This window comes from Pseudorasbora parva, chromosome 9 (assembly GCF_024679245.1).
Source record: "Pseudorasbora parva isolate DD20220531a chromosome 9, ASM2467924v1, whole genome shotgun sequence".
NCBI classification, from domain to species: domain Eukaryota; kingdom Metazoa; phylum Chordata; class Actinopteri; order Cypriniformes; family Gobionidae; genus Pseudorasbora; species Pseudorasbora parva.
Window position 1 is genome coordinate 39966416 of NC_090180.1, and position 27432 is coordinate 39993847.

General features: G+C 39.6%; 3 protein-coding genes across 4 annotated transcripts in view; all 3 read left to right on the plus strand.

Moving 5' to 3' along the window:
* Positions 1–202: 202 nt before the first annotated feature.
* pask (PAS domain containing serine/threonine kinase) lies at positions 203–21190 on the plus strand. 2 transcript variants are annotated; one of them, XM_067453283.1, is made up of 19 exons: positions 203–751; positions 1558–1775; positions 3496–3663; positions 4403–4537; positions 5295–5429; positions 5620–5800; positions 6142–6326; positions 9351–9462; positions 9547–9645; positions 11265–11439; positions 13782–14722; positions 16978–17153; positions 17233–17388; positions 17619–17744; positions 18605–18739; positions 18851–19050; positions 19884–20017; positions 20129–20272; positions 20410–21190. In XM_067453283.1, exons 1-19 carry the CDS (start codon positions 583–585, stop codon positions 20601–20603), a joined length of 3783 nt encoding a protein of 1260 aa, XP_067309384.1. In that variant the 5' UTR covers positions 203–582; the 3' UTR covers positions 20604–21190. The 2 variants fall into 2 exon arrangements, with proteins under 2 accessions (XP_067309384.1, XP_067309385.1); XM_067453284.1 differs by having other exon boundaries at positions 20419–21189.
* A 57-nt stretch (positions 21191–21247) lies between these two features.
* Positions 21248–26629, plus strand: mterf4 (mitochondrial transcription termination factor 4). The gene is made up of 4 exons (XM_067452631.1): positions 21248–21309; positions 22604–22985; positions 24037–24221; positions 26190–26629. The coding sequence occupies exons 1-4, from the start codon at positions 21283–21285 to the stop codon at positions 26583–26585; spliced, it is 990 nt and encodes a 329-aa protein (XP_067308732.1). The 5' UTR covers positions 21248–21282; the 3' UTR covers positions 26586–26629.
* A 127-nt stretch (positions 26630–26756) lies between these two features.
* The window catches only part of klhl24a (kelch-like family member 24a), a 30272-nt gene continuing 29596 nt past the window's right edge, over positions 26757–27432 (plus strand). Inside the window, exon 1 of the mRNA XM_067452629.1 lies at positions 26757–27079. The gene's annotated coding sequence lies outside the window, so the exon portion shown is untranslated. The remainder of the gene's footprint in view (positions 27080–27432) is intronic.

Sequence of the window (27432 nt, forward strand, 5' to 3'; positions counted from 1 at the left end):
AACTGAAAGGAGAAAACTAGGTCACAAGAGGCAGCAGAAAATGTTGAATAAACAAACATTACCTTATTATTATGGTCTCCATAGAAGCGACATCCCGCCCTTGATGCAACAAGCTCCTCCCACTTTGTTTTCTATTGGACTAACTCCCTGTCAGTTTAAAAATTCGCTTTTTCATTGGCGCTCCCTCACCCGTCATCTTAATTTCGATTCCACACGCGCCAAACATTGTAGGCCGCGATATATACCTCATGCAAAGATTTCGAAAATACATTGTTTATGGCCATTGAGAACTTTATTTGTAAGCAAGTGTTTGTTTGGTTATTTATTATTCGATTTTGTCGTCTAAAAGGAAAGAAGGAACAATCCCTCTCTCTGTCTCCAAGGTAGCAGGCAGTAAACTGAAAATCTAGCAAGTGTGTTGTTAAAACAATCGGTGCGGTGGGTGAGTCGCGCGCGCTCCGTTTATTATGCGATATATGAGCAAGGTTTTCTCGCTCGTCTTGATAACAATAAGGTCGTTGGTTAGAATCGTGTTTTGACCATAGGTTTTGACTGTCCGCTTTGATTTGAACCTTATCGGGGATGTGGCTGATGCACGGCAGGAGGAGCAGCCCGAGGGGCGACAGTGTTTGCCTTTCTGCTGCTGATGATGATGACGACGATGGCCGTATGATGAAAAGTGACTCTTTCTGCACGAACCAGTCTTTCCCCTCTGCACGCAACTGCACTCTCAGCCGCACGGACTCATCAGGTGGGCAACGCAGCCTCTAACTTGCACCTGTGGCACAATGTGTGGACAAGAAAAAGCATTGGATAATATAAAATATTAACAATAAACTTTAGCAAAAATTACAGCACTAGACTGGAGTATACAGCAGTAGTTGTTGGCAAATAAAATGTTATCACAAGGAAGAATTGATGCATAATGATTTAGAACACATTTAAAATATGATTATTCAATTTCAGAGTGGTTTCTTAATAGGTTGTGTTCCGAAACAGCTTGCCCAACAACCTGTAAGCCAGTGAAACAAAAAGATGTTTGTCAGAATGAGTTACCATTCACTTTCAATGTGTGAGAAAAAATGCACTACTGTTCAAAAAGTTTGTGTGTGTGTGTTTTTCCTTTTTTTTCTGCACAGGCTGCATTTATTTGATGAAAAATAGAGTATAAACAGTAATATTCAAAAGGGAGTTCAAAAGAACAGCACTTTTAATGTCACTTTTAATGTCACTTTTGATCAAATGAATGCATCCTTGTATGTAAATATGTGTATGTAATTAAAGTGTATGTTGACTGAAGCTGTCATTCTGCCAGACATCTGCCTTTTTGTCCCACAGATAGAAATTCAAATGTAGGGAAAGGAGTAAATAGTGGCAGACTATTTATTTTTACTTGACTTCTTTGCCCAATTCCACAACCACCAGTCCTCAAACCTATTATCCAAGATAATTTAAAAACATATTTCAATTGTCCTTTTTTAAAAATCTGTCTTGTTGTGAATGTTGTGGTGTTACACTATAGGAAAACAAACTTCTGTCTTGTTTCTTTTTCAAAAGGTGATTCCCATGTTGGTTCATCAGTGGCGATGAGGAATCTTCAGATTTCTGATCTGCATTGCTTTCAGCCTGTGCCTCCGTCATCAAATCAAGGGTCTCCTGTGGTTGAGAACTCTCTGCTCAGACAGCTGATCTGTATCGCTCCAGAGAAGAGGGGCGCTGCTCTCACAATCAACCCTAATAAAGCTGTCCTGTCCATTAACTGCACTACATCACAGGTATCAGACAATTGTGCTCATCAAAGCCCTTTTTCTGATTAAGCCAACATTTTATATGTAATGGCCATTCTTCACCTGAGGCCTCATTTATAAACATTGCGTACACACAAAAGAACACGTACAATGCAATAATTGTACGCACTAAAACAGGTGAAATGAGAAATGGCGGCAGATAGACGAAACGCGTGAAAGTGTAAAACTTACCGTTTTGTAAAAGAAATGCCAATACTCCCTCTCATAAATGAGATGAAGACTTCTAGCCTGACAAGCCAGACCCACATCAAGATGTTTGGTCTGGAAACTCACCATAGACAGGGCTCAATCTGAGAGGCGGGATAAACGGTTGTCTTTCAAACTCCCTCTGCACGCGATAGGATAGCGCTACTCCAACCAGAGCAACGAAGGTGAAACAGAGCTTGTTGATAGATTAAACATTAACCGTATCCGGTCGGCTAAACTGCGAACACATCTTCCCTTTTTAAGAATGACTTCAGTGCCGTTCTTTTCTCAGAGAAAAGCTTAACTCCAAGTCTTCCAGAGTCGCAGTCAAAGCTGATTCAAAAGACCGCCGTTCGCCAGTTTCTGTGTTTACTAGACGACAGAAGCACGCAAACGCAACTCGGCCGTCGTCATTATGGCCCCGCCCGCCGACTATACACGACGTGATTGGCCCGTCCAGATTGTGAGGAATACAGCTCAGAATGGTATTGAGAGTTCCTAGACGACACTTGCGGGCAGATTAAATGCGCTGCCGCTAGGGTGCGTCTAGATTTCTAGGCTAGAAGACTTCACAAAGCAAGTCTTAATTAACAGCCTACAAAAAAAACAATTTGATCGATCTGCAGTGAAAAAAAAAAAATCAAACAAAAATTACAACCGAAATGCAAATTAACACATTTCTGCGACAATATTGGCATGTTATGCAATTCATCCTCATAAATAATATGGTAAACAGAACGAAATGAATGTACAAAACGGATATTCTTGTCAATGTGTCTATCTGGCGGTGCATAGATAGATAGATAGATAGATAGATAGATAGATAGATAGATAGATAGATAGATAGATTGTCCACTGAGGAAAGTTTTTTTTTTTTTCATAGTAAAAAGTGCTTCATCAGCTACGGAATCATGGTATTCATGCTTATGCCTTTAGTTAGTTTTTTTGATAAAATAACTTATGACGTATGTTTCAAACATTCAGAAAGAAAATAAGAAATTCTCCTTAAGAGGGGTCAGCTCCGGTGTCCCCTTTGCCCCACCTGTGGCACACACACTTTGGTGATAGAGCGTTCGATGCTTTTTTTGCCTCAACTTTGATGTCCAACCATTTCTTTTTTCTTTCGGCCACGGTCCGATGTTGTGAGGCTACAGGATTTACAGCGCCTGCCACCTTTTGCCACTCAAGTTTATGGGCAATTATGGGCGTGACATGAAGCCGCAAAAGCTGCACTGCATTTAGAATTGATTGTGATTTCTTAGGGGAAAGCTGCGTAGGATGCTTTGCGTAGGAAAAAAACGCACGGTTTTATAAATCCGAATATTTGTGCGTGTACACGTCCTATGTTTCATCCGTACACCACTTCTGATGCAAATCCTACGCAAAGTTTTATAAATGAGGCCCCTGGTCTTTTCGCTGCATTCTTATTAATAAAATGACTAAAATATGAAGGATTTCAATTATTTATTATAATATATTTGTTCACTCTTTTTTTTGCAAGGTTTTGGATGCCAATAAACATGCTTGTAAGCTGTTTGAGTGCACATACAGTGATTTGATTGGCCGGAAGCTGTCCTCTTTACTAAAAGCCAATCATATGATAGAGGAAGCCCTGAAGGAGGAGACTTTGGATTCTGATGGGAACGTAGTTGCTGTTTCTGCCAAAATGGTATGAAACTCTGCATTTAATGCTAGGAATTTGAGTCATGAATATTCAATTTCTTCCATGCTGTATGTTTTGTCTTTAGCTGCTTTTCTACCATCAAACTGAACAGTAACAGGAATGGTATAGAAAGGTTCCAGTTATATTTCCACTTGAGCCTGGTATGGCATGGCACGATTACAAACCATTCTTGGCCAAGAATTATCAGCTAACTGTGATAACTGTTCTTGGCTAACTGTGCTGGTAGAAAGCGTGTAGTCACCACTCAGGATCTCTCTTTTTGTCTGTTGTCTGGCTACCAGTGTCTCTAAGCGTGTAATTTAAGCGGTGTAAACAAAAATGAAGAATAAAATAAAAAATATATAATTTTGACATCTCATGTTGTCTGTATCTGTAAACTCTTGCGTTAACAAGCCAATGACTTATATATATATATATATATATATATATATATATATATATATATATATATATATATATATATATATATATATATATATATATATATATATATATATATGCAAATATTTGTATTGCATTCCAACAAGCTTTGTTGACAGCCCCACAGTGGAAAATGAATATTTCCGTACTGGATGGGCTGTATCCGCACGGAATGAAACGATTAAGCAAAGAGAACGTTTTGGCCTGACAGTGGAAAAGTGGCTTTTGGCTCTGATCTCCGCTTTCCTGTGCTGGATGTGAGCGTCACTAATTAAAGTACGGCTCTGGCTCATTCTCTCCACAGGTGACTGCAGTGAGTTTGACAGGAGCTGAGTTTCCTGTGTCTGTGTGGCTTCAGATACCGGAGCAGCAGCAGATCTTAGAGCTCCTGCTGGAGAGAGTGGAGAGAATCACGGCACACGTCACTTTCAGTCAAAATGTGAGATTCATTCCCTTGTGCACTGAAAAGTTTATGCATTAAGCATTTGTAAGCATAATGTTGATTATTAGTATTATTTTAATAAAGCTTAAAATGACTGTATGCCATAAATATCAGTTTAACTGAAACATACACTACTGTTCAAAAGGTTTGGGTCTGTAAGATATTTAAATTACTTTTTTCAGCAAGGATGCATTAAATTAAGCAAAAGTGACTTGCACCATTTCTACCGGAAGTGAGCGATGACAAAAGAAAATGGAATCCATTATAATCAGTGACTCGCTGTCTTCCCTGAATATGGTGTGGTGCGGTGCGAAATGCCCAACAGTAAACCTCTGCCCCATTCTATTTCTGACATAGCACAACTGTTTTCAATGTTGATGATGATAAATGTTTCTTGAGCACCAAGTTGGCATATTAGAATAATTTCTGAAGGATCATGTGAAACTGAAGACTGGAGTAATGATGCTGAAAATTCAGCTTTGCCATCACAGGAATAAATTGCATTTTAAAATATATTAATATAGAACTGTTATTTTAGATTTGAATATTACTTTTTTTGGCCGATATATATATAAAAAAAATGTAACCGTATTTTTGATCAAATAAATGCAGCCTTTTGTCATCTTAAGAGACTTAGAAATCTTACTGACCCAAAACTTTAGGGGTGGGGGAATGTAGTATATCGTTAGAAAATTGTATTGTTAAGCTATTGCTCCGTAGACCAGAAAAGTTCCAGCTCCTATTGTTTCCTCAGGGTGAAATCCTCAGTTGTGATGCCACTTTTGCCCATCTCTATGGTTCCCAAACTGCTGAGGAGATGACTGGCCTGTCAATTATGTCTCTGATGCCATCTTTACAGATCCCCTTCCACTGCAGGACAACTCCCAAGGTCATGATCTTGTCTTCTAAAATAATAATAATAAAAAACAAATATTTTTATAAAAAATATATATTTTATAAATATACAATATTTATATTTTATTCCAGCTTTAATTAAGTTAACAAATGTTTTTTAATTTAAGTTTGTTTTATTTTTAACAGCCCCATTGTGAACCTTGTTTCTTTGCTTTGTACCTCAGGTGTTGCGTATGCAGAGATTGTGTGTGAAAGCCAGGTCTGGTTTAGTGGTTCCAGCATGTGTCCGTCTGCAGGCCGCTGTGTCCTGTGGAAGATCACCGCTCCGGATGAATGGATCAGCACATCCAGAACCTTCTGACGGTTCACTCCCAAGCTCTCAACGGCTCAACCGAACTCCTTGTGGTCAGTCCTCTCTTATTCACTGCAGACCTTTATTGTGCTGCTTCAACAGACTGAAGTCACAAACACAGTCAATCTTAAGTGTGTGTTGTCTTGTACTTTGACATTGAATATAAAAATGTGCCGATTTCTCTATCTGTGGGGATTTATTTGTAACCCAGAATTGCTAGTTATAGTGCAATTCCAATATTTGATCTAACATAAAGAAAATCTTATATTGTTTTTTGTTGGTATTTTTTTGTATCTAATTAAGTTGCCGATAAATGTAATTATATCTAATAGTATTTCAATTACATTTTAAATTGCTATTAGTATGATCAATGCAGTGCACTCTTGTCCTACAGGTGGTAAATCAGGTACAGATGGTCTCCTGTCCCCCAGCGCCGGTGTGCTGTACTCTGGGTCAGTGTATGTGTTTGCTCCCAGTAGCTGTCTTCTGACGCTCCTGCCCAATGGCACCATTCACAGTCTCAGCAATCCCTTCAGCTCTCTGATGCTCGGATACAACAGCAGTCAGCTGCTTGGCAAGGTAGAAATGTTGTGAGACATTCCCTTTGAATTACCCTGTGTTGCTGGGATTTACTTAAAGGTCTCTTGAACTCTTTAAAGGGATTGTTCACACAAGAATGAAAATTGTAATAATTTACTCACCCTCAAGTTGTTTCAAACCTGTATAAGTTACTTTCTTCTGTTGAACACAAAATATGTATTAAAGAATGTTGGTAATCAAACAGTTGACTCTAGCCATTGGCATCAACATTATTTAAAAACTCGTAAAGGTTTGGAACAACCTGAGGGTGAGCAAGTAATTACAAAATGTTCATTTTTGGATTTATCTAATCCAACCAAATGTAATAGATCATAGTGTACCTGCGATCCTTACGGACCTGGCCCCATGTGTCGGCATGCATGTGATTTGCGGATTAATTTCAAAGTTGAACCATTAGAGTGAAAGTTTATCACTGGTATGCATTTCTAAAGCCCCGTTCATAATTGCAGAGGTTGTCTGTGATCTTAATCCCGTGGGAATAGGTCATGTCTGTAATTTGTAAAGTAAAAATTCCCTGACAAATTACCATATTTCGCCGAACACTGAGGTTCTGTGGTAATAGTAGTCCCGTGAACTTCTAACTTGATCTTTGTTTGGTACCATAGTGAGTGAACTGGGCTTAGTAGACTAAGCTAAATGCTATCAGAATGTCAACGTGCGTCAGAGCGATTAAGTGCACAAACTGAGATGAGAGGTATGTATCAACTCTTCTTAGTTAAGGGAATAACAGTTTAATATTAAAAGGCGATGGAGTATCCCTTTAACAACACGCAAACTATCAACATATGAATCAAACCCACAAGAATGCCAACATTTTATTTTCCACGCGTTATTTTATAATATCCATGTTTTGTGGTTAGTCAAATCATATTAGTGAACTTATGTCGCATGTCTCCCGCCGCTTGACACGCCTATATTCTGTAACCAATGGTCACTCAGCGCAAGTTGCCAGTGCTGCATTGAAAATAATGGGAACATGTCGCTGTGTGAATGGGGCTTAAGTCTGGTCAATTTAAACATTCAAGCATTTTTAAACCATTTAAGCACATGTATAGACGAAAAACAAATCAATCCTGTACTTGTGTGCTGGAGTCATGTTTCAGACAGCGTACAAATACAGAATTGAGTCATCTTTCACATGTCCTAGTACTTAAACGATTATACAGACAATTATTTTAAATTACCTGTCTCTGCAAGTATTCTAGTAAATGTGGTTGGTTATGTCTTAAGTGACAACTCAATCAATGTATTACTGGCTTTTCACTCATCTATGTTTGAACTTTATTAGTTAGTCTATTAGTTTTTGCTGTAGCATCGAAAAAGTATTTAAAGTGTTCAAAAAATAAATAGAAAATAATGTTACATTTCCCTTTTTTTTTTTTCTTATCTGAAAAACAATCCAATCCGTGACTCAAAAAGCGTAATAGAATGTGAACCTTGTGTTTTGTGATCCTTTGCACCTCTACCAACCAGTGTTATTTTAGCATTATCTTATGTATTTTACTTTTTTTAATTCGGTTTATTTAAATTTGCTTAAAGGGGGGGTGAAATGCTGTTTCATGCATACTGATCTTTTTACACTGTTAAAGACTTGGAATCCCATACTAAACATAGACAAAGTTTCAAAAGTTAAGGTGGACGTTTGATGGGAGTATTTCTTTGTCAAAAATACTACTTCCGGTTAGTCATAAGTTTCGGCAAGTTTTTTGAGATCATGCGTCCCCATTGACGTTAGTGGGGGCGGAATTTCCTTGTATGGGCCTTACGGACAATTCTACCGGAAGCGCGTGAGAGAGAGCGAGGGAGAGAGCGAAAGCAACAGCCTACGCCCATCAAAGCGCTGGTTTGTAGGATGCTGGACAGGTGACAATTACACATAGCACATAATGTCACCAAAAAAGTGTGTTTTTGGTTGCCAGACCAAGACAGTCCTGCACAGATTCTCCAAAACCCCGCGTTAAGGCAACAGTGGATGTAATTTGCTTTTCCGGATCAGCAACTGAGTTGCGCGAATGTTTATATCTGTTCGCTGCATTTCGGTGCCGACTGTTTCATAAACAAGGCCCAGCTCGACGCCGCATTTTCCCAATCGCCTAATGCTGAAGGATGGAGCAGTCCCAACGTTAGAAGGGTGAGTGAGACTGCTTCAAATGTCTGTGTTTTTTTTTAGTCCGCTTACTGTCTACACAAACCACGCGTAAACACACGTGCACAACTGCACTTCCCACATGTACACCTTCAAAGACAAAAATACGACGATATAATTCAAGTATAAATATGTAAATAACACAAGCCGCTAAGCATATTATATAGTTAGTGTATAACTTGTAACTTACCACATACAGACGTCCTGCTCTAGTCGTTTTTGCTGCTGCTCCTGTTCAACTGCAGCCTCTGGGTCTGATTCCGGATCATAGATGTATGGCTGTATCTGATTAAAAGCCATATTTTTATTTTGAATAAAGTTTTTTTCCCGCTGTTAGGGATGACGGACTCGACTCAACACATAGCGCGCTGCTGCACACGTCATTATTTAGCTCCGCTCACACGACACGCCCCCACCCGCTCGGCTTTTTTCGGAAAGACTCGGAACAGCGCATCTTTCTTATATAATTATTAAAAAAATAAAGACTTTTCGGAGATATGCAGGATGCAATGCTACTCTATAGGTACTCAAGATTGACATGACACTGACTGAAACTGGGTGTTTCACCCCCCCTTTAATTTCTTGTTCTTTCATGTGCTTTTGTGATTTTTATTATGAGCTTTATTTCAGTTAGTAATTTTAGTCTTTACACTTGCCAACATTTCAAAATTGTCTTTAGTTTAAGTTTTGATTTCGTCTGAGATTTTTTATATTTTTTTTCCCCCCGTTTAATTTCAGTAAACACAAAAGGAGTTTTAAAAATGGCTTTAGTTAATGACAACATCACTGAATCCAACCTGTAAGGGATGTGTCAAAGGTAGTTTACATGCTAACAGCAGTCCTGTGCACCTGTGTAGAACATCACGTACCTGATACCAGCTTTTTTTGAGCGAGTTCGTGCTGCAGAACGAAGCGACCACCCTGCATCTCATCCACAAGACCCACCTGGCCCTTCTGTGAACCACACAGGTACAGAGACATGATGCGCTGTAAGGATGCACACACACTTTAGCTTGTGATGCCATTCTCTCATACTGTCTGCCTACTATTCAGACCCCCTTAGATGTTCTCCTAGTGCTAACTGCCCCCCTGGTGTTCTAACCCCCTCTTATGGCATGCCCTCAACTATGGAAGATCAACAGGAGACATGTTGTGAGTTATTACTGCTCAGTACACAATATACTTGCATTATATTACTGTCCCTTAAACGATTAGTTCACTTCACTTTACTTACCCCAATCACATTCATGATGTTCATTTCTTTCTTTCTTCAGTCAAAATTAAATTTAGTTTTTTGAGGAAAACAATCCAGGATTTTTCTCCACATCATAGGCTTCAGTGGCAACCAACTAGGTTGAATGTCCGGATCAAGGCAGTTTTAAAGAGCTTCAGAGGCTCTGTGGGATCCCAGAAAAGGAATGGGGTCTTATCTAGCTAAACGATTGGTCATTTTCAAAAAATAAATATACTTTTTAATCCTAAATTGCTCATCTTGCACTACTCTCCGTGTTCCAGGTATTACATAAGCATGTGAGAGAGGTCACGCTAGATATAGGCAGAAGTACCGCCCCTGTGTTTACAAAGCGCAGAGGTGAAGATTAATACAAACATCCTTTTGCAAAAAAGGTATTCATAGCATTCTATATGTATATGGATGTGTTTGGGTTGTTTTAAATGTTTTTAAAAATAGTTATAGTTGTTTGTGGTGGGGTAAATTAAACGTGATATGTGGTGATGTCACAATCGCGTTGCATTGTGGTATATGAAGCTGCCTGAAGTGTACATATGAAGTAGACTCGCTCACTCGGTCAAAATCGAGGGAGCAAGGGTCTGTCCATACGAACTTCCCTTGTCCACTTCACGAAGTGGAACACACTTAAAAATGGCGGCAGGGATTCCCCCAAGGGGAAGTGCTTAGGGAAGTTTGCAAGTGCGTGACTTAAAGTGGAGTGGAACGCAGCACTAGAATGTTTTCCTCAAACTTAATTTATTTTCGACTGAGGAAAGAGACGAACGTCCTGAATGAGATGGGGGTGAATAGCCTGACGTGGTCATACTCAAGTCTAGTCAGAATATAAGTCTGAAAATGCTCCATTGGGCTGTGATTATGGGGTGTGTTTCAACCAAACCAGGAAAGCCCTCAATTGGCTAGACCTACAACCAATCAGAGCAACGAAGCGACGCATTGTCAAATGTCAACAGAGCTCAACTGCACTGTGTTGCCATGTCCGCGTTTTTTCCGCCGGTTGTTTTCTATGTCCTCAGGTTGAACTATCTTTGCCGGTGTTGTAAAAAAATAAAATAATTTAAGGATACACAAGTACTTACCCAACATGATCATCATTTTTGAGAGAAATTGTGAAGCTGAAAGCATAGACAAACAAGCTCTCCGTTTAGGATTCAAACAAATCCAATTCCAAGCCCCTTTGATGACGTGCATGATTGCGTTACTGTTGATCATCTGTCCGTCATCGTCTAAACCCTGCCCTGATGATTTCATTGGTCTGAACAATTTCTGTTCGGAGATAATTACTCCTCTATGAATTGAGGCCAGACCAAACCCCCCGACCTAAACATTTTGTGGGCGGGGCTAAGTTCGGCTGGGGTGAGTAAAAGATCAGCAAATTTTTATTTTGAAGTGAACTAATCCTTTAAAAACTAAATTTTTACTGATTTGAATGAGATTTCTTTTGTGAAACTTAATGATGAATTATTGCTGTTTTCATTGTGTATTAACTAATGATATGTCTTTAATTGGATGATATGTGCAGATCCAAACACAGTGCTTGCTGGTGACAGTGTAATGGTGCATCTAGCTATGCGTAGGAGAGCGGGTCTTGGGAAAGGGAAGAGAATCTTTACTGGGACAAGCGCTAAACTGGAGAAGGAGAGCAGCGTCCCATCAACCATGACCTCTCCTGCTGTCACCTCCACACCGCTGAATGGGTTAGATACTCAACTAACTCCCATTTCGTTTTTGTTGATGTGCAGAGTTAAATAGTGAATATCTTAACCTGTCTGAAACATGTCCAGGTCATATTGTACTTGACAATAAGTACTTTGCAAAAAGGAAATTAAAACTTAATTTTTAATGTTTTAATATTAACATTATATAAATAAGTGGCAAGAATAATACGCAATATGAAATCCATCCAAAAATATCAGACAGACTCTTAATTTTTTTTAAACTAGATTTGATCAAGTTGTCTTCACCAGATGCCGTGCTGGTCATACAAGTTTTACTCATAATTTGTTTTGCTTAAAGGTGAAGACTCAACTTTATCCATGTTTTGCAAGACTCCTTTCTCTATCAATCATATTTTATTGTATTCTCATGTCTTAAATACAAGTAGAATGCTCTTTTATAAAGTTAGTTCACTCAGATTATGCCTGAAATGGTTTTGGATTTGTTTTATGAATATAGCCTTAGATGCTGAAATGGCATTAAAGGTCCCGTTCTTTTGCGATTCCATCTTTCAAACTTTAGTTAGTGTGTAATGTTAGAGCATAAATAATACCTGTAAAATTATAAAGCTCAAAGTTCAATGCCAAGTGAGATTTTATTTAACAGAAGTTCCCTTTCAAAGCCTACAGCGAACGGCCGGTTTGGACTACACCCCTGCACTTCCTTCAGGAATGATGTCACTAGAACCGTTTGTTGACTAACCCTCCGCCCACAAGAACACGCAAAATAGGGGGCGTGGTCTTGTTGCTCTCCCACGTGGAGAAGAGTGCAACATTCAGCGCTTGCATCTCCCCATTATGGTAAGAGGCGGGACCTTTCCGGGCAAAGTGCGCTGAGCTGCTGTCCAATCACAACACGGGAAGCGTTGGCCTAATCAGAACTCGTTACTTGTTTCTGAAGGAGGGACTTCGTAGAACAAGGAAAACATCAGGCCGTTTTTAGGACAGAGAAAGCAGCGGTGTACAGAAGTCAATTGTGTGAAAAATACTGTTTTTTTTTTTTTTTTACACGCGAAATATGAACTGTTATATTGCACACTGTAAACATAATCAAAGCTTCAAAAACACGTGAAGAACGGGACCTTTAAATAAAACAGATTCCCCCATTCTTCGCGTGTTTTTGAAGCTTTGATTATGTTTACAGTGTGCAATATAACGAGTTCATATTTCGTGTGTAAAAAAACATTATTTTTCACACAATTTACTTATCTGTACACCGCTGCTTTCTCTGTCCTAAAAACGGCCTGATGATATCCTTGTTCTATGAAGTCCCTCCTTCAGAAATACGTAACAAGTTCTGATTGGGCCAGCGCTTCCCGTGTTGTGATTGGACAGCAGCTCAGCGCACTTTGCCCGGAAAGGTCCCGCCTCCTACCATAACGGGGAGATGCAAGTTCTGAATGCGCGCTCACAAAACCACGCCCCCTTTTTTGCGTGTTCTTGTGGGCGGAGGGTTAGTCAACAAACGGTTCTAGTGACATCATTACATCGCTGCACTTCCTGCTGTAGTTCAAACCGGCCGTTCGCTGTAGGCTTTGAAAGGGAACTTCTGTTAAATAAAATATCTCGCTTGGCATTGAACTTGGAGCTTTATAAATTTACAGGTATTATTTATGCTCTAACAGCAACATTACACACTAACTAAAGTTTGATAGATGGAATTGCGAAGAACGGGACCTTTAATGCTCATCATAATGATTCCATTTTTTTAAACAATAAACTTAACCCTTTGTAAAAAAAACAAAACAAAAAAAACAACAACAACACTTTCTAATTTTCCTAATTGGTCTTAACGTAGGCTGCATTTTATTTATGAAAAATCAATTGTTTTGATTTTTGATGAAATATGAACATGAATATGGGCATGTCTTTGTGTGGTTTCTTACTTAAATCACACAAAAATGTATTGTTTTTCTGTTTATGACAAAAAATAAGCACTCTGTAGACCTTCTTCAAAGCACCGCCATCTTTGATTTTTAACAGGAATGAATGCCAGGCTGTGAGGGACAGTCCTACATCTCTTGAGTGGGTTGTTTAATGTGTTTTGGTTTGTTCTTCTGGTGAAACGCTGCAAAAATATATTTCCAAGAAAAGTTGTCAGTAGACAAAAAACTCCAGGCAACATGAGCTGTGAAAAATAAGTGATCTAGGAGCTTTATACAGCTTTTTATAGCGATTGCCTTTGAAAAGTCTATACCTCACAGCTTTGCTTTCATACGTTTCATGGTGCTGCTCTGAATAAGGTCGGTATATCAGAAAAGAAGACAATAAATGGACTAATGCAGATTTCCATGATTTGACATTTCTCTGTTTGTTTATTTCAGGTTGGATGACACTACAGAGCTTTGCGAGCAAACTGTAGATGTGACCACTCAAGTGTCTGAGTCTGACTCCGCCAACTCTACCACCGCTCTGCTACAGACCTTTGCTCTGGTGGAGTCCCTGGAGGTCTACAAGGCGTGCCACACGTCTATGGTCTCTGCTCAATGTGAGCAGCTCTTCGCTGGGCGAGATGCCTCCAAGACTCAAAACTCAGGCCGAGAAGAAGCTCCAGTAAAGTCCTGTGACTCTGTACCACATCCTGAAACTCATACGCAAGCCTGCCGGTGTTCAGAGCAGGCCCGGCTTCAGGATTCCAGCTTTGAGGTGATTTCCCTGGGCAGTAGGTCATCATCTGGGTTCTGTGAGCGGCTTGTGGGTGGTTCTGGTCCTGAAAAGATGGATATGACTAAGCAGGGAAATCAGCTAGTGCAATCTGGCAGCACATTTCTGGATTTGAACTCTAACGGAGATGTCATTGTTCATGCCATGTCAGCGATGGACCTGAACGACAGCATTGAGATCCCAAGCACACCTGTAGATCTTAACCATTCACTTACATCATGTGACACCGATGAGCTTCTGCGTTCTCCTTCACCCTTTATTGTAGAGTCGGACTCTGAAGCAGAAGCTCAAATCGGGACTGAGCAAGAAGCAACACGAGAAACTGCCCCATCACAGAAAGAGCAAGAAAGGCAAGCAAGCCCTCAGCAGAAGACTTTAGAGCATCTGCCAAAAAATCATCTGACCAAAGTACTGGAACAGTGGAATTCTTTTTCGGAACATGCTATTGGCCGTGTTCTGGATCTCCAGAGGGTGAAGGGTGGAATGCTGTTGTCAGGTCACACTCCTGCCACCTCCACTCCTAAGAAAGTCAAGGCGAACACTTCCATTCCAGAAGGCAGGATTCATGTGACCTGCTACAACAGAGACGGATCGCCGATCGGTATGTGTCCCTCTAGCTCACTTGTTTTAATTATACTAGATGCACAATTGTCATATTGTATAGAACTTCAAATAATAGAGATTTTGTTGTTGTTTTTTAACTTGCCATTAGGCTAATATTGGGACTAGCTAATATCAATTATGCTGCATTGAGTGGCCAAACATTTTTGTATAATGATTAAGCTTTCTATAGCATCATACTGCTGCTACTTTTGTTTCATATCACTGTCTGTGGTCTCTTTTAATACTGTAATTTTGAACAACATGAGGGTGATTGAATGTTTAGTTTTTGGATGAACTATCCCTTTAGTGCCTGGTACACACATTGGCCCTTATTTATCAATCTTGCGTAAAAACGGGCGTATATGTTGGCTTAAGATTATGCTTACACTCCTCTCACCGCCTGATTTAGGAAACTGTGCACCTCTGCAATCCAGGTGTACACAATACTTGCCTTTGATAAATGCCGCGGCTGAAAACGATCGTCATTAGAATAACACGCCCCTATATATTGAAGTCTCCGCCTCCTCCACGGCCTCATTTTACGCCATGGACAAACAGAAGACGGCAAAGAAGCGAAACTTCTGGAGATCGGGCGCGTCTCAATCATCTTACTAGTCCACTAGTCAGGGCACTGATTAGGACATGAGTCAACGGCTGACTCCCTGATCAGTGCCCTGACTACTGAACTAGTGAGATGATTGAGACGCGCCCATCGAGACCATTACCAGGGAAGTGGAAAAAAACCGAAATAGTATTATTTGGGAGTTTAAAGAGTGGGATTAAAGGCACCCAAAAAAACAAACAAATATGTACCAAAATTACGAGTAGGCCTACTGTTAATAGTGTGAAAGTTGAGAAGCGCACTCCAGCAGTTTAAAGCTGTTTGGATGACAAATTACCTATCACAATGTATTATTTTACAGCACATGTTTTGAAACAATTAGCATTTAAATTTGTATCACGGCACATGTATTGGGGTGTACGATATGATGGTGATGAGGAGTAGCCTACCATTTATTCACATTAATAATTGCATGACAATTTGTAAGATTCTTTTTATTATTATTATTAGGCCTATGATTTTTATTATTAATGACGCTGTTATTTAGAAGAATGTCGTTATTATTTATTTTATTATTTAAAAGAAGAAGAATGTAATTTATTATTTTGTCAGTCTGAATTATTCAGGTCCAGTCAGAATACATGCCTCAAATGCTTTGGTAGCCTATATATAGTCACACAAATTAAACATTGAAGTCTACGTTGCACAAAAATAAACACAGAAGTTTATGATTAATATGTTGTTGTTTTTTACAGTGGGTCATAATATAGCATATCTTTGTCAGTGTGTTTTGTGGTGTTAGGAATAGTTTTTCTGTGCATTTTCGCACCAACTCAAAACGTGCGTACACCACCTCCCGAGCTGGCGTAGGATTTGAGCGTGCCGTATGCCAACGTCCATATTGATAAATCTCAGTCACCGTGGGGTTGGGTTGGGCTGGAAATTATGTGTACGCACTTTTGATAAATGAGGGCCATTGTGTCCCAGACAAAAGATGACCAAAAGTGGCTTGTGGCTCCTACGGAGGTCCTACGTCATACAGTGATAGAGGGTCAAAGTCAGCTGTTGTCACAGTCTTGTAATCAAATATAGACTCCGATAATTTTTCTGAGTGTCATACATTTAGCATGATCATCTCTGTGTATTTGCTGCTACGACTCATCTCTACCTACTAGCCAAAACTTAAAAGTACTTACCTCAAGCTCCAGTTGCGAAATTGGCATGTCAAGTTGGCCTTTATTCCACGAATGCTTCCATATTCTCCTCTTTCATGTCCTCTACCGCAATTGCCAAAGTGAAGTAGTTCAGCATGCGCTATTGGTAAACTAAAAAGAGCAAGATGATATTTTATTCTTCTACACTAACTTGCACCGAACCCTATGATTCAATAGGTGTCATCATCGTGCAGTCTACATGCATGTCGTCCCCAAGTTTATTAGATTGATTTTGTACAGTGTAATTTGTAATGTTCTTATAGGACTGGTGAAATCGCACAGTCTGTAGCAGGTGTGAGGTAAACCACAAGTGACACAAAATAATTTAAATTCAAATGTTCTGTGATAATGACTGCTATCTTTTACTGTACTTAAATTTTCAATTTCAGACTGTACTCTTTATGTATGTTTTCAATGCACGAATGCGACTGATAAAGTGGTAATTTTCACTGTCTCTTTCTTACTCTGTCTGTGAAGAGGTGCAGTGTGATGTGCGATGGGTGTCCCTGTCCAGCGGCAGCTCTCTGGTCTGCCTATGGCTGAGTGGGAGTCATCTCTTGCTCCACCACCAGGAGGCGCTACAGAGCACAATGTCTCCTACAGTGAGGACAGGCACCCCAGACCAGGAGGCCTTTGCCTGCAGCTTTGCTGAGGTGATCTTTATGAGTCTTAAAGAGGTAGCTTTTTAAAGCCTGTCTTTAAGATTATGGAACTACTTTTTTCCTCATTTAGGCATTTTGTTCAGATCCTTTGCGCTCTTTTGTGGACTTGGAGCAGTCTGGAGCCTTTGAGGGTCATTTTGAGGAAGACTACCGCCCACTGCGCTCCATTGGAAAGGGAGCATTTGGCTTTGTCTGGCTCGCATCAAGACGGATATGTGGGCAGGAAGTCAGTGACACCCTTTCTGCACTCACTGTTCATACACTTACATTTATTCGGTTGAGAGATAATAACCTGATAATGTTGATGTCAGTCGTTCAAACCTTGGACAGAGTTCTTTAGAGAGGATGTTTACACACTGAGTCAGTGTCATTGCTGTAGGGTCCATCCAGTCTTTTATGGACAATTACATGAGCTGTTGAAGAGATGTTGAATTTATTATCTCACTTCATTTTCAGGTGGTTGTGAAGTTCATTAGGAAAAGTTCGGTGGTGAGTGAATGCTGGGTGGATGATCCTGCTCAAGGTCGGGTCGTTCAGGAAGTGGCCATACTGGCTCGTTTGCAACATCCCAATATCGTGAAGGTACACTCTGAGAACTGTTTGACTATATATTAAAGGGATGCTTCACCGCTTTTTCATATTTAATTATGTTATTCCCTTAACTAAGACGAAATGAGCATTTGGCTTAGCCCACTAAGCCCAGTTCATTCACTATGGTACCAAACAGAGATCAAGTTAGAAGCAACTTAACACCTCCATGTTTTCCCTATTTAATTACAGTAAAAAGTCCCTGCTGAAACATCCTCCCTCACATCTCCCCAGAGAGGGAGGGGGAGATGTGAGGAAGGATTTTTCAGCCGGAACTTTTTACTGCGCCAAGTCGAAGGACTCTCAGAAGTGCTATTCCGCCGTACATTATAGTTCTCCTTTTTAATCCCTTTAGAAAAGCGCCACATTTTATTTTGTCATCATACTTGATCGTTCAACTATTCGTGTTGCTGTATTTAAATAGGGAAAACGTGGAGGTGTTGGGTACTTCAACACAACAGCAGACTAGTTCTTGCTCACTTTTTGCATCACAGCTTGATTCACTTAAATTCTTATAAATTCAATAAATCTCTTTTTAATTTCCATATATACATTATGTGTATTGGTGCATATTATATGAATAAATCTTCCTTGGCTTCAGTGTGATGAAACATTGTGCCTTATTTGAAAATACATTTTTACTGTACTTTTGTTAAAAAAGTTGTCTAATTTATTTTTATACTTTTATTCTGCATAGATGCATTAAATGGATCAAAAGTGACTGTATATAATGACAATTATAATGTTGCAAAAGATTTCCATTTCACACAAATTAACATTCATCAAAGAAAAATATGCTATAGTATTTAGTGTTCACTGAGGTTGGTGTTTAGTGTTCTAAATTTGTGCTGCAGTTGTTAGAGGTGTTTGAGAATGAGGGATTCTTCCAAATAGTCATGGAGAAACACGGGGACGGACTAGACCTGTTTGAGTTCATCGACATGCAGCCTAGACTGGACGAGCCTCTAGCCAGCTACATCTTCAGACAGGTGAGAAAGAAGGAAGATCTGAGCACAGAATAGATGTGTTTGTAGTCAGTAAAGTTTCTTTGAATATTTCTTTCACACTTTCCTGATGCATCTGTATGTGTCTGTACACAGTTGGTAGCCGCGGTGAGTTACCTGCGGGGGAAAAGTGTGCTTCACCGGGACATAAAGGATGAAAATATCATCATAAACTCAAACTTTCATATCCGGCTGATCGACTTTGGCTCAGCTGCCGTGCTGCAACCTGGAAAATTGTTCTACGTCTTCTGTGGAACTCTGGAGTACTGCTCACCAGAGGTGCTTCAGGGAAACCCGTACGTACTGGACCATCACACAAACCGTCTCAGTTCCATTGGTGTGCTATATGGTGCTTTTCTACTGCATGGTTTGGTTCGGTATGGTTCGCTTAAATAGTACCACCTCGGTTAAGGTTCCAAGCGTGCCTTACCCATACTAAAAAGTGATGTGTAAACACTGCAGATCACTGATTGTTTAGAACGAATCGTCACTACCAATATATTATTTTGCAACCGTGATATAGCGGTTGAGACCCTAAACACATTGCTAAATACAAATCAGTTTACTCTTGTGCGCTGTCGAGCAAATACGAAACAAGCTAAGCTGAGCCATACCAAGCGTTACCATGCAGTGGAAAAGCGCTATTACCTTGATGACAGAATAAAGGATAGGATCAGGTGGTTAAGGGTTTGAGAAGGGTAACTTAAGGGTTATGTATTGTCTATAAAAGGAGCAACACATTAACTTCACAGCAAAACTAAGATGAATATAGTGCTGTTATGGCTTTTAAGAAATCAAAAGTCCACCTTAAAGGGATAGTTCACCCAAAAATGATAATTACCCAATTATTCACTCAGCCTTAAGCCATGCTAGGTGTATATGACATTCTTCTTTTAGACGAATACAGTTACCGGTAAATAAAAAATGTCCTTGCTCTTTAAGCTTTATAATGGCAGTAAGTTCTCGTGTGAGTGACGGGTTGTCCCACCTGAGGCCACCTGAATTAAATTATGTATTTCAAATTTTAAAAATATTATGTACACTGTTAAATAGTAAATACTGCAATGTTCCGTTAAAAAAAAAATAATGACAAGCTTCATATTTAATTTATGTTTCTTGATGTATGTAGATACGAGGGTCCAGAGCTGGAGATGTGGTCTCTAGGAGTGCTCTTATATACCTTACTGTTCAGTGAAAACCCATTTTGCAATGTGGAAGAAACCCTGCAGGCCCGACTCAGCCCTCCATGCCAGATATCTACAGGTTTGAAGATCTGCTTCGTCACAGCCATAAGGATCGACTAGAGACGCGTGACTAAATTTTGCGAATTGTGGCTTTATTACTGTACAACCTATTGCTTTGTTCTTGTTTTAGAGTTGCATGCACTGTTGGCTGGTCTTTTGCACCCAGTGGTTTATCAAAGAATGACTCTAGAGGAGCTTGTGGAGTCACAGTGGATACAGCAACCCATAAATCTAGCAGAGTACTCTTGGGGAGAGGTCTTTCCCTCCAGAAACGGTATTGGTTTTAGTTTAAAAAAAAATTGTGCCCATTTATTCTTTTGGCTACCAAAATATAATCTTCAGCTCAGTCAAACACATTTTGTTTTAAATCCAGTGCTGCAGCTTTCATACGATGTATGATTTTTATCTCCAAATCCACAGAGCATTTGGCGTCCAACTCGACATGTGTGCACCAAGCAGACATGCTCTACCTTGACCCCGAAAACAACATGAGCACGTTCGAAGACACTCCTTTAGAAGATGAAGATGAGGAGGAGGATGAGGAACAGAAGAGAACAATGGCGGCGTTGCAGTCTGAGCTGCTGAAGTACCTCACCGACGAGTGAGAAACTATTTTGAAAGAAATGCTAATGCATTCTGACCAGCTAATTATGACATTACATCTAATGTCACCATGAACACTAATGCAGAACTCTCCATCCACCTGCTGCTGTCCTTGATGATACCAGTCCGTCCAAAGAGCAAAGGAAAGTGACTGGGAATGGAAGCCATCTGTGTTGCTAAGAAACCCTTTTAGCTCTGTTTGGTGAAGGAATAGGAGTGTATTTATCAAATGTGTTTATTTCATCTTTCATAGAGGTTTAAAACATGGTATTCTGAGATGTAGAAAGTTCTTTGTTTTTTTCTGTAACGGTGTTGAGCAAGGATTGTCCTATTAAAACAATGAAGGTTGCCTGAGCTTTAAGATGTTTGTTATTAGGCCCTCAGAGTTTTAAAATATTTTAGGTTGCTTTTTAAACTTTTTAAATAATGAATATATTAATTATTTTTAACATTTTGATATTTATCTTCTGAATAAATTATTGGTATAATTTGTTTGCTTTGGCTGTCTGTAATTTGTATTTCGGACTGCTCACAGGCTTTGTAAAGCCTCTCAAATGTTAATGTCACTGGAATTCCTCAATAAAAATGATTGCAGTTTATAGTGGTTTTCTTTTTAAGCATCCGGAACTTTTGAGCTCTGCCTGTTGTTGCAGCTCGGGTGTATTTTGAGGCGGCACAGAGATGGGTACACATGTATGCAGAAAACAGGTGAGGACGAAATTATAAAAAAAAAAAAATCCGAATTGGATGCTAAATTGAATGATCTACAGTTGCCAAGAAACTCGTGAGGATGCCAACTGTAACTTTGTATTAAGCGAATTCCGCCAGTGCTTTGCTGGTGGGAAGAACCAGATTAGCAATTGTGTTCAATCGCATTATAAAAATGGCTTAATAGCGTATTTTGTGTTATAACCGTATGTGTGATTGCTAGAAAATCTGGATGTCCTAAATCAAAGTTAAGACTATAAATTCCTGAATGCTTAGAAGTGCAAGGTCACAGTCATTTACACAAACTATCCTCTAATTGTTTTCGCTGAAACTGATTAAAACAAGTTCTAGTACAGTTGCAGCATCTCTATGCACATGCATTCATACGGGAGAAGGGCTATTTGTCACGATGAAAATTAAAGTACAGTTTTAAAGTCAAATGACGCAAATGCTTTCAAGTTATGAATAGTTTTCAAGTTAGTTCTCACTAAAAATAAATTTGTAGCTGTTTTAACTGAAAGCAACTTGTGTTGGCGGATCTTAAAATATCTCAGTGCCATTGTTTTGTCTCAAGACACGCAACAGTAATGTTTTTAAGGCACGTTTATAAAAGCTATTTAAAGGGATATTCACCCCAAAATGACATTTACCCCATGATTCATTCACTCACCCTTAAGCCATCCTAGGTGTATATGACATTCTTCTTTCAGACGAATACAATCAGAGTTATATTAAAATATGTCCTGGCTCTTCCAAGCTTCATAATGGCAGAAGGGCAAAAATGAAAAAGAAAAAAAAGGTATTCAACTTACAGAAAAAGCATAACTGGCATGATGATAATGTTGGACATAACGTAAGCATTTTGAACTGTGAGAGGCGCTACACTTTCTTTTTAAGGTGAATATGGAAGGCGCTCCTTCTTATTAACCCCCTGGAGCTGTGTAGATTACTTTTTAAATGGATGGATGCACTTTTTTGGTCTTTAAATTTTAGGCTGCCATTATAAAGCTTGGAAGAGCCAGGGCAATTTTTTTATATCACTCCGATTGTATTCATCTGAAAGAAGAATGTCATAGACAGACGCCTAGGATGGCTTGATAGTGATTCAATTATGGGCTAATTTCATTTTTGGGTTAACTATCCCTTTAAATGTCCCAATGTAGCTAAGGTCTAGTCCTGGCCTAATTTAAGTCCTGTCTGTGAAACAAGGCCTTAGATTTATTGTGTCCAAACACTATTTGGCACCATTGTGTATTCAATTGAACAGCGTTTGTTCCCTCTCTCTGAGTCACAGGTGGTGCAATGGATGTGGAGATGGAGTGTTTGTCCTGTGGCTGTGAGCAGAGGTCATATGCCGTTCTGCTCCACACAACAGGAGCTCCATCAAGCGAATCCATCTCGCACCGGTCAGGTCACCCAGAGTCCTGTGACCCAGCTCACCCTGTCCTCTTTGCTTGAGATGGGCTTCTCAGAAACTCAAGCAGAGAAGATGCATGAAGGTGCAACGAAGAGCCGAGGGAAACATGTTCCGTCTGTTCTGACAGCACTGTTTCTCCTGGGATTAAATCCCTCCAGGATCCTGAAAATAATGCAGAAGTGTCCAGAGGTATATTCACTTAAAGCTGCAGACTTACATCAACGCCTCGATCATCTGAGGAAGATGGGATTGGTAGAAGGTGATGCATCTTTTCTGGTACCAAATAACACTTCTGTTCAAAAGTGTGGTGTCAGTGAGATTTTTTTTGATTAATAGTTTTGTCCAACATAGATGCACTGATAAATACTGACAGTAAGGACATTTATATAGGTACTTTTTTATTTCAAACAAATGCTGTTATTTTGAACTTGAAAAAATGTTGAGCAGCTGTTTTCATTTGATAATAGTAAGAAATATGCATGAGCACTAGATCATCAAATTAGAATGATTTCTGAAGGATCATGTGATGCTGAAGACTTAAGTAATGTTGAAAATTCAGCTTTACCATCACATGAATAAATTACATACACAATACACAAATAATACTGTTTAGCAGGATTAGTGTTTTGTAGTTTTGATCAAATAAAGGCAGCCTTGAGACATTTAAAAACATTTAAAAAAATCTTACAGACCCCAAACTTTTTTCTTTTCTTTTTTTCCCATTAACATTGTATATAAAATAGATATCACTTGACATCATTTTGAGTGTGTCCAGTTAACTTGGGATCATTCACCCAAAAATTAAACTTTTTAATACAATTTAGCAGTATTGCTGTTATTGTCATTTTTGATCAAATAAAGGCAGCCTTAGTTGAACATTAGAGACTTAGATTACTTCAGAGCAGACGTCTCCACTGCCCTAGAGTCCCGTGGCGCCGTGCTTTACACCTCTGCACCCGACACTTTGCATTGCACTTGGTGATGTAAGGCTTGGTTGCAGCTGCTCGCCCATAGAAACCCATTCCATGAAGCTCTCTACACACTGTTCTTGAGCTAATCTGAAGGCCACGAAGTTTGGAGATCTGTGGCTATTGACTGAAAGTTTGAAGAAAGTTACCGGTTTCTGCGCACTTTGCCCTCAGCATATGCTGACCCCGCTCTGGGATTTCCTTCCCAATTGCTTCCACTTTGTTATAATACCACCAACATTTGACCGTGGAATATTTAGTAGTGAGGAAATCTCACAAATTGACTTATTGCACAGATGGCAAGGCAACCTATCACAGTACCACACTCAAATCTGTCCACAGGCAGTCTGCAGAGGATGATCAGTCACTACCCCAAGGTCATGGTCCTGCCAATCAAACGAGTAAACATGGTGTCCCGATTGCTCAGAGAGAAATGCCTCTTCACCGTCCTACAGGTCACAGACATCCTCAGAGAGTCACCTGAGATTTTGGAGGAGGATTTGGCCCAGCTGGAGCACAAATTTCAGGTACGACCAGGATTACAGCTGCACAAGTTTAAACCATTCTTCACTAAAATTTTCCCTTGCTCTGATGACTAGGCCTGTGGCGATAATCATTGTATCGACTTAACGCACAATATAGGGACATGACCATGATACATTTTGGTGACGCAATATACCATTGTTTATGCATTTTTTATGTTTACATAAAAAAATTATTTCACAAACATTCTAGCCTATCACGCTTGCCTGTCGTCTCGTCTGCTCTCCGTGACGGAGCCAGAGGCAGGGCTGCGACAACAAGAGAAAAAAAATCAGTTTGCCTTCAGTTGGCAGAAGATAAAGCGTTACAGATAAGCATTAAATATATAAATATATTTGGGGTAGAATCCCTTTCAACGTTTGAGAGGATTTCCCATGACATTGATCTCTATGAAGTGACATATCAGCTTCAGCGTTAACCAAGTGACGTGATGATCGTTAATTGAGCCTAGTTAAGTGTTACTCAAAGTTGAATTAATTTCAACACCTTTTTCTGAGTCCAAAACCTGGAAAATGCTAGGTAGGAAGCCATCAAGCCACGTCAGAATCTAATGTTGCCTTCACTTCCGGTCTCCTGAGATACCTTCATCTAATCGAGTTTTGAAGGGAGAATAAATGTATTCTTTGCTGCCTTTGATATCCCTCAATCCTGTGCATTCCATTCTGTGACAGCTGAGCTAGAAAAAACGATTTTGCTCTGTAGATCATTTAAAGGGTTAGTTTACCCAAAATGAAATTGATGTCATTAATGACTCACCCTAATGTCGTTCCACACCTGTAAGACCTGTAAGAAGTTTAAGATATTTTATATTTAGTCCGAGAGCGTATCTAACTGTACACAGACTATACTGTCCATGTCCAGAAAGGTAATAAAAACATCATCGAAGTAGTCCATATGTGACATCAGTTAGTTAGTTAGAATCTCTTGAAGCATCGAAAATACATTTTGGTCCAAAAATAAAAAAAACTACGACTTAATTCAGCATTGTCTTCTCTTCCGCATTTGTTTTCCAACCTCACATAAAGATTCAAACGGTTATGAATCAGCGGATTGATTCATGATTCGGATCGCGTGTCAAACTGTTGAAATCGCGTGACATTGGCGATCCGAATCATGAATAAATCTGCTGATTCATGACCGTTTTAATCTTTATTTGAGTTTTGAAAACAAACGTGGAAGAGAAGACAATGCTGAATAAAAGTCGTAGTTTTTGTGATTTTTGAACCAAAATGTATTTTCGATGCTTCAAGAGATTCTAACTAACTAACTGATGTCACATATGGACTACTTTGATGATGTTTTTATTCCCTTTCTGGACATGGACAGTATAGTGTGCATACACTTAGATACGCTGTCAGACTAAATATAAAATAAACTGTGTTCTGAAGATGAACGGAGGTCTTACGGGTGTGGAACGACATTAGGGTGAGTCATTAATGACATAAACTTCCTTTTTGGGTGAACTAACCCTTTAAACTGTTACGCTGCCTCAGAAGTCTATCCTTCATGCACAGACGCTGCCTTACAAGTCATTGTCTGTCAGAATAGGTTTTCGGAGCAGCCCTTGTCATACATGAGTCAGCGTTTCTGGGCTGGTTTATTGATGACTCACTCATAAAGACAGTCTGTTGCCGCCACCTACTGGCCTAACAATGTAACTGCTGACTGACAGCCTGTCTAATATCAGCGCTCGAAAGACTCGTCAAGTCAGATTCGAGAGTCAGAACTGTTATAAATATAATAATAGCCCAATGATCTTATTTATATAGCTAAATAGTAATAATAATAATTATTAGAATATTGCAATAATATCGCACATTTTTGGAGGGTAAACTGTCCTCATAAATGGTTTTCTTATGATTGTTGTGTGAGCCATTTTGGCTCATTGTAGTTGGTATTGTTAGGGTTTACAGTAGTTGCAAAATGACTCGCAGCTTGTTTCCCCTCCGCAGTATGCATATTTCCGTATGGGTGTGCGGCATGCAGAGATGGTGAAGGCGAAGCTGTTCAGGTTGTCTCTGTCTGAGCTGCGGTGTCGTCACAGTTTTCTGGAGAGGAGGGGACTGTACCAGACGCCAGACAAGAAGGGCCAAACACTCATCGTCAACCCCCCGCTCAAAGACGTCCTCTGCGTCTCTGAGGAAACCTACCTGACGCAGGTCGCCATGGCAACTGTAGAGGAGTTCCATGTTTTTTGCAAACTGGAGGCAAGAGAGCAAGAAGAAGAAGGGAGGGAGGACGAGTATAGCAGTGATGAAGATGAAGAGTTAGGGGAAGATAAAGATGATGATGGACAGCACAGGAGGAAGCATCACTGGAACACTGGTTACAAGAAGGACAAGAAATGAGGCATTCTGTATTCAAAATTATTAAAAACTTTTTCATTCAACAAGATTCCTTAATGTTGTTTATAAGTGGTACATTGGAACATCAGATTTGCATGTTTTGCAAACATAAATTTGTTTAAGGGCCGGTGTTCATGCCAAAAATTTTGAATATTATTTGTTTGTTCAACCCTCCATCTCATTTATTGCTTTATAAGCTTTTAGCTCCGGATATGAAGTGCATAATAGTGTTGAGGGACATTGAGGTAATAACCGTGTTAGTGTTAGTTTATCTGTCATGGGGAGGGTCAGCACAATTTACACCAAATGCTGAGTAACCACAGAGAGCTTAAAGAGTGTTAGTGCCGTGCGATCGCTTACGGATCTGTGCGCATCAGTGGAACGCCTGCTCTCTGATAACAAGGACGGAGTCGTGAGGTATTGATCTGGGGCGACATTAGTCTAATGGAGGTCTGGATGGAAGCAGAGGTTACTGCACATGTGGATGAGTGGTACAGGTACGTGAGTCATTTTTACAGTTAATCGATTGTTAGTCAATGCATTCGTATTTCATTCTTCCTCTGTGGACTGTTTGTCGGTGAAACGGCGCTGAAACGAACAGAAGTGTTTTGTGGACCTGGAACTCTGCCATGTCACAATGTTTAATGTATTATTACAGACAGGACTTATTTCTACCACAAAATAAACATATTATTTGCATTTATTTGCTTTGCTTGTCAGACTTTTGATGCTGCTGGCATCGTTGAAAATTTAAGATGGTTTATAAGGCTCATTAGTTTCACTCAAAAGTAGATTTGTAAAAATTGTATTCTGTTAACCCTTACATTTGTCTTACTGTTTTCATGAATAT

Excerpts from the sequence above, each read along its gene's own strand:
- pask (XM_067453283.1), top strand. The coding sequence starts at position 583 with ATGTGGCTGATGCACGGCAGGAGGAGCAGCCCGAGGGGCGACAGTGTT. Across the intron at positions 11,440-13,781 it reads ACCTCCACACCGCTGAATGG|GTTGGATGACACTACAGAGC; the intron begins GTTAGATACTCA and ends TGTTTATTTCAG. Across the intron at positions 19,051-19,883 it reads GAGGTGCTTCAGGGAAACCC|ATACGAGGGTCCAGAGCTGG; the intron begins GTACGTACTGGA and ends TGATGTATGTAG.
- mterf4 (XM_067452631.1), top strand. The coding sequence starts at position 21,283 with ATGGGTACACATGTATGCAGAAAACAG. Across the intron at positions 21,310-22,603 it reads CACATGTATGCAGAAAACAG|GTGGTGCAATGGATGTGGAG; the intron begins GTGAGGACGAAA and ends TCTGAGTCACAG. Across the intron at positions 24,222-26,189 it reads AGCTGGAGCACAAATTTCAG|TATGCATATTTCCGTATGGG; the intron begins GTACGACCAGGA and ends TCCCCTCCGCAG.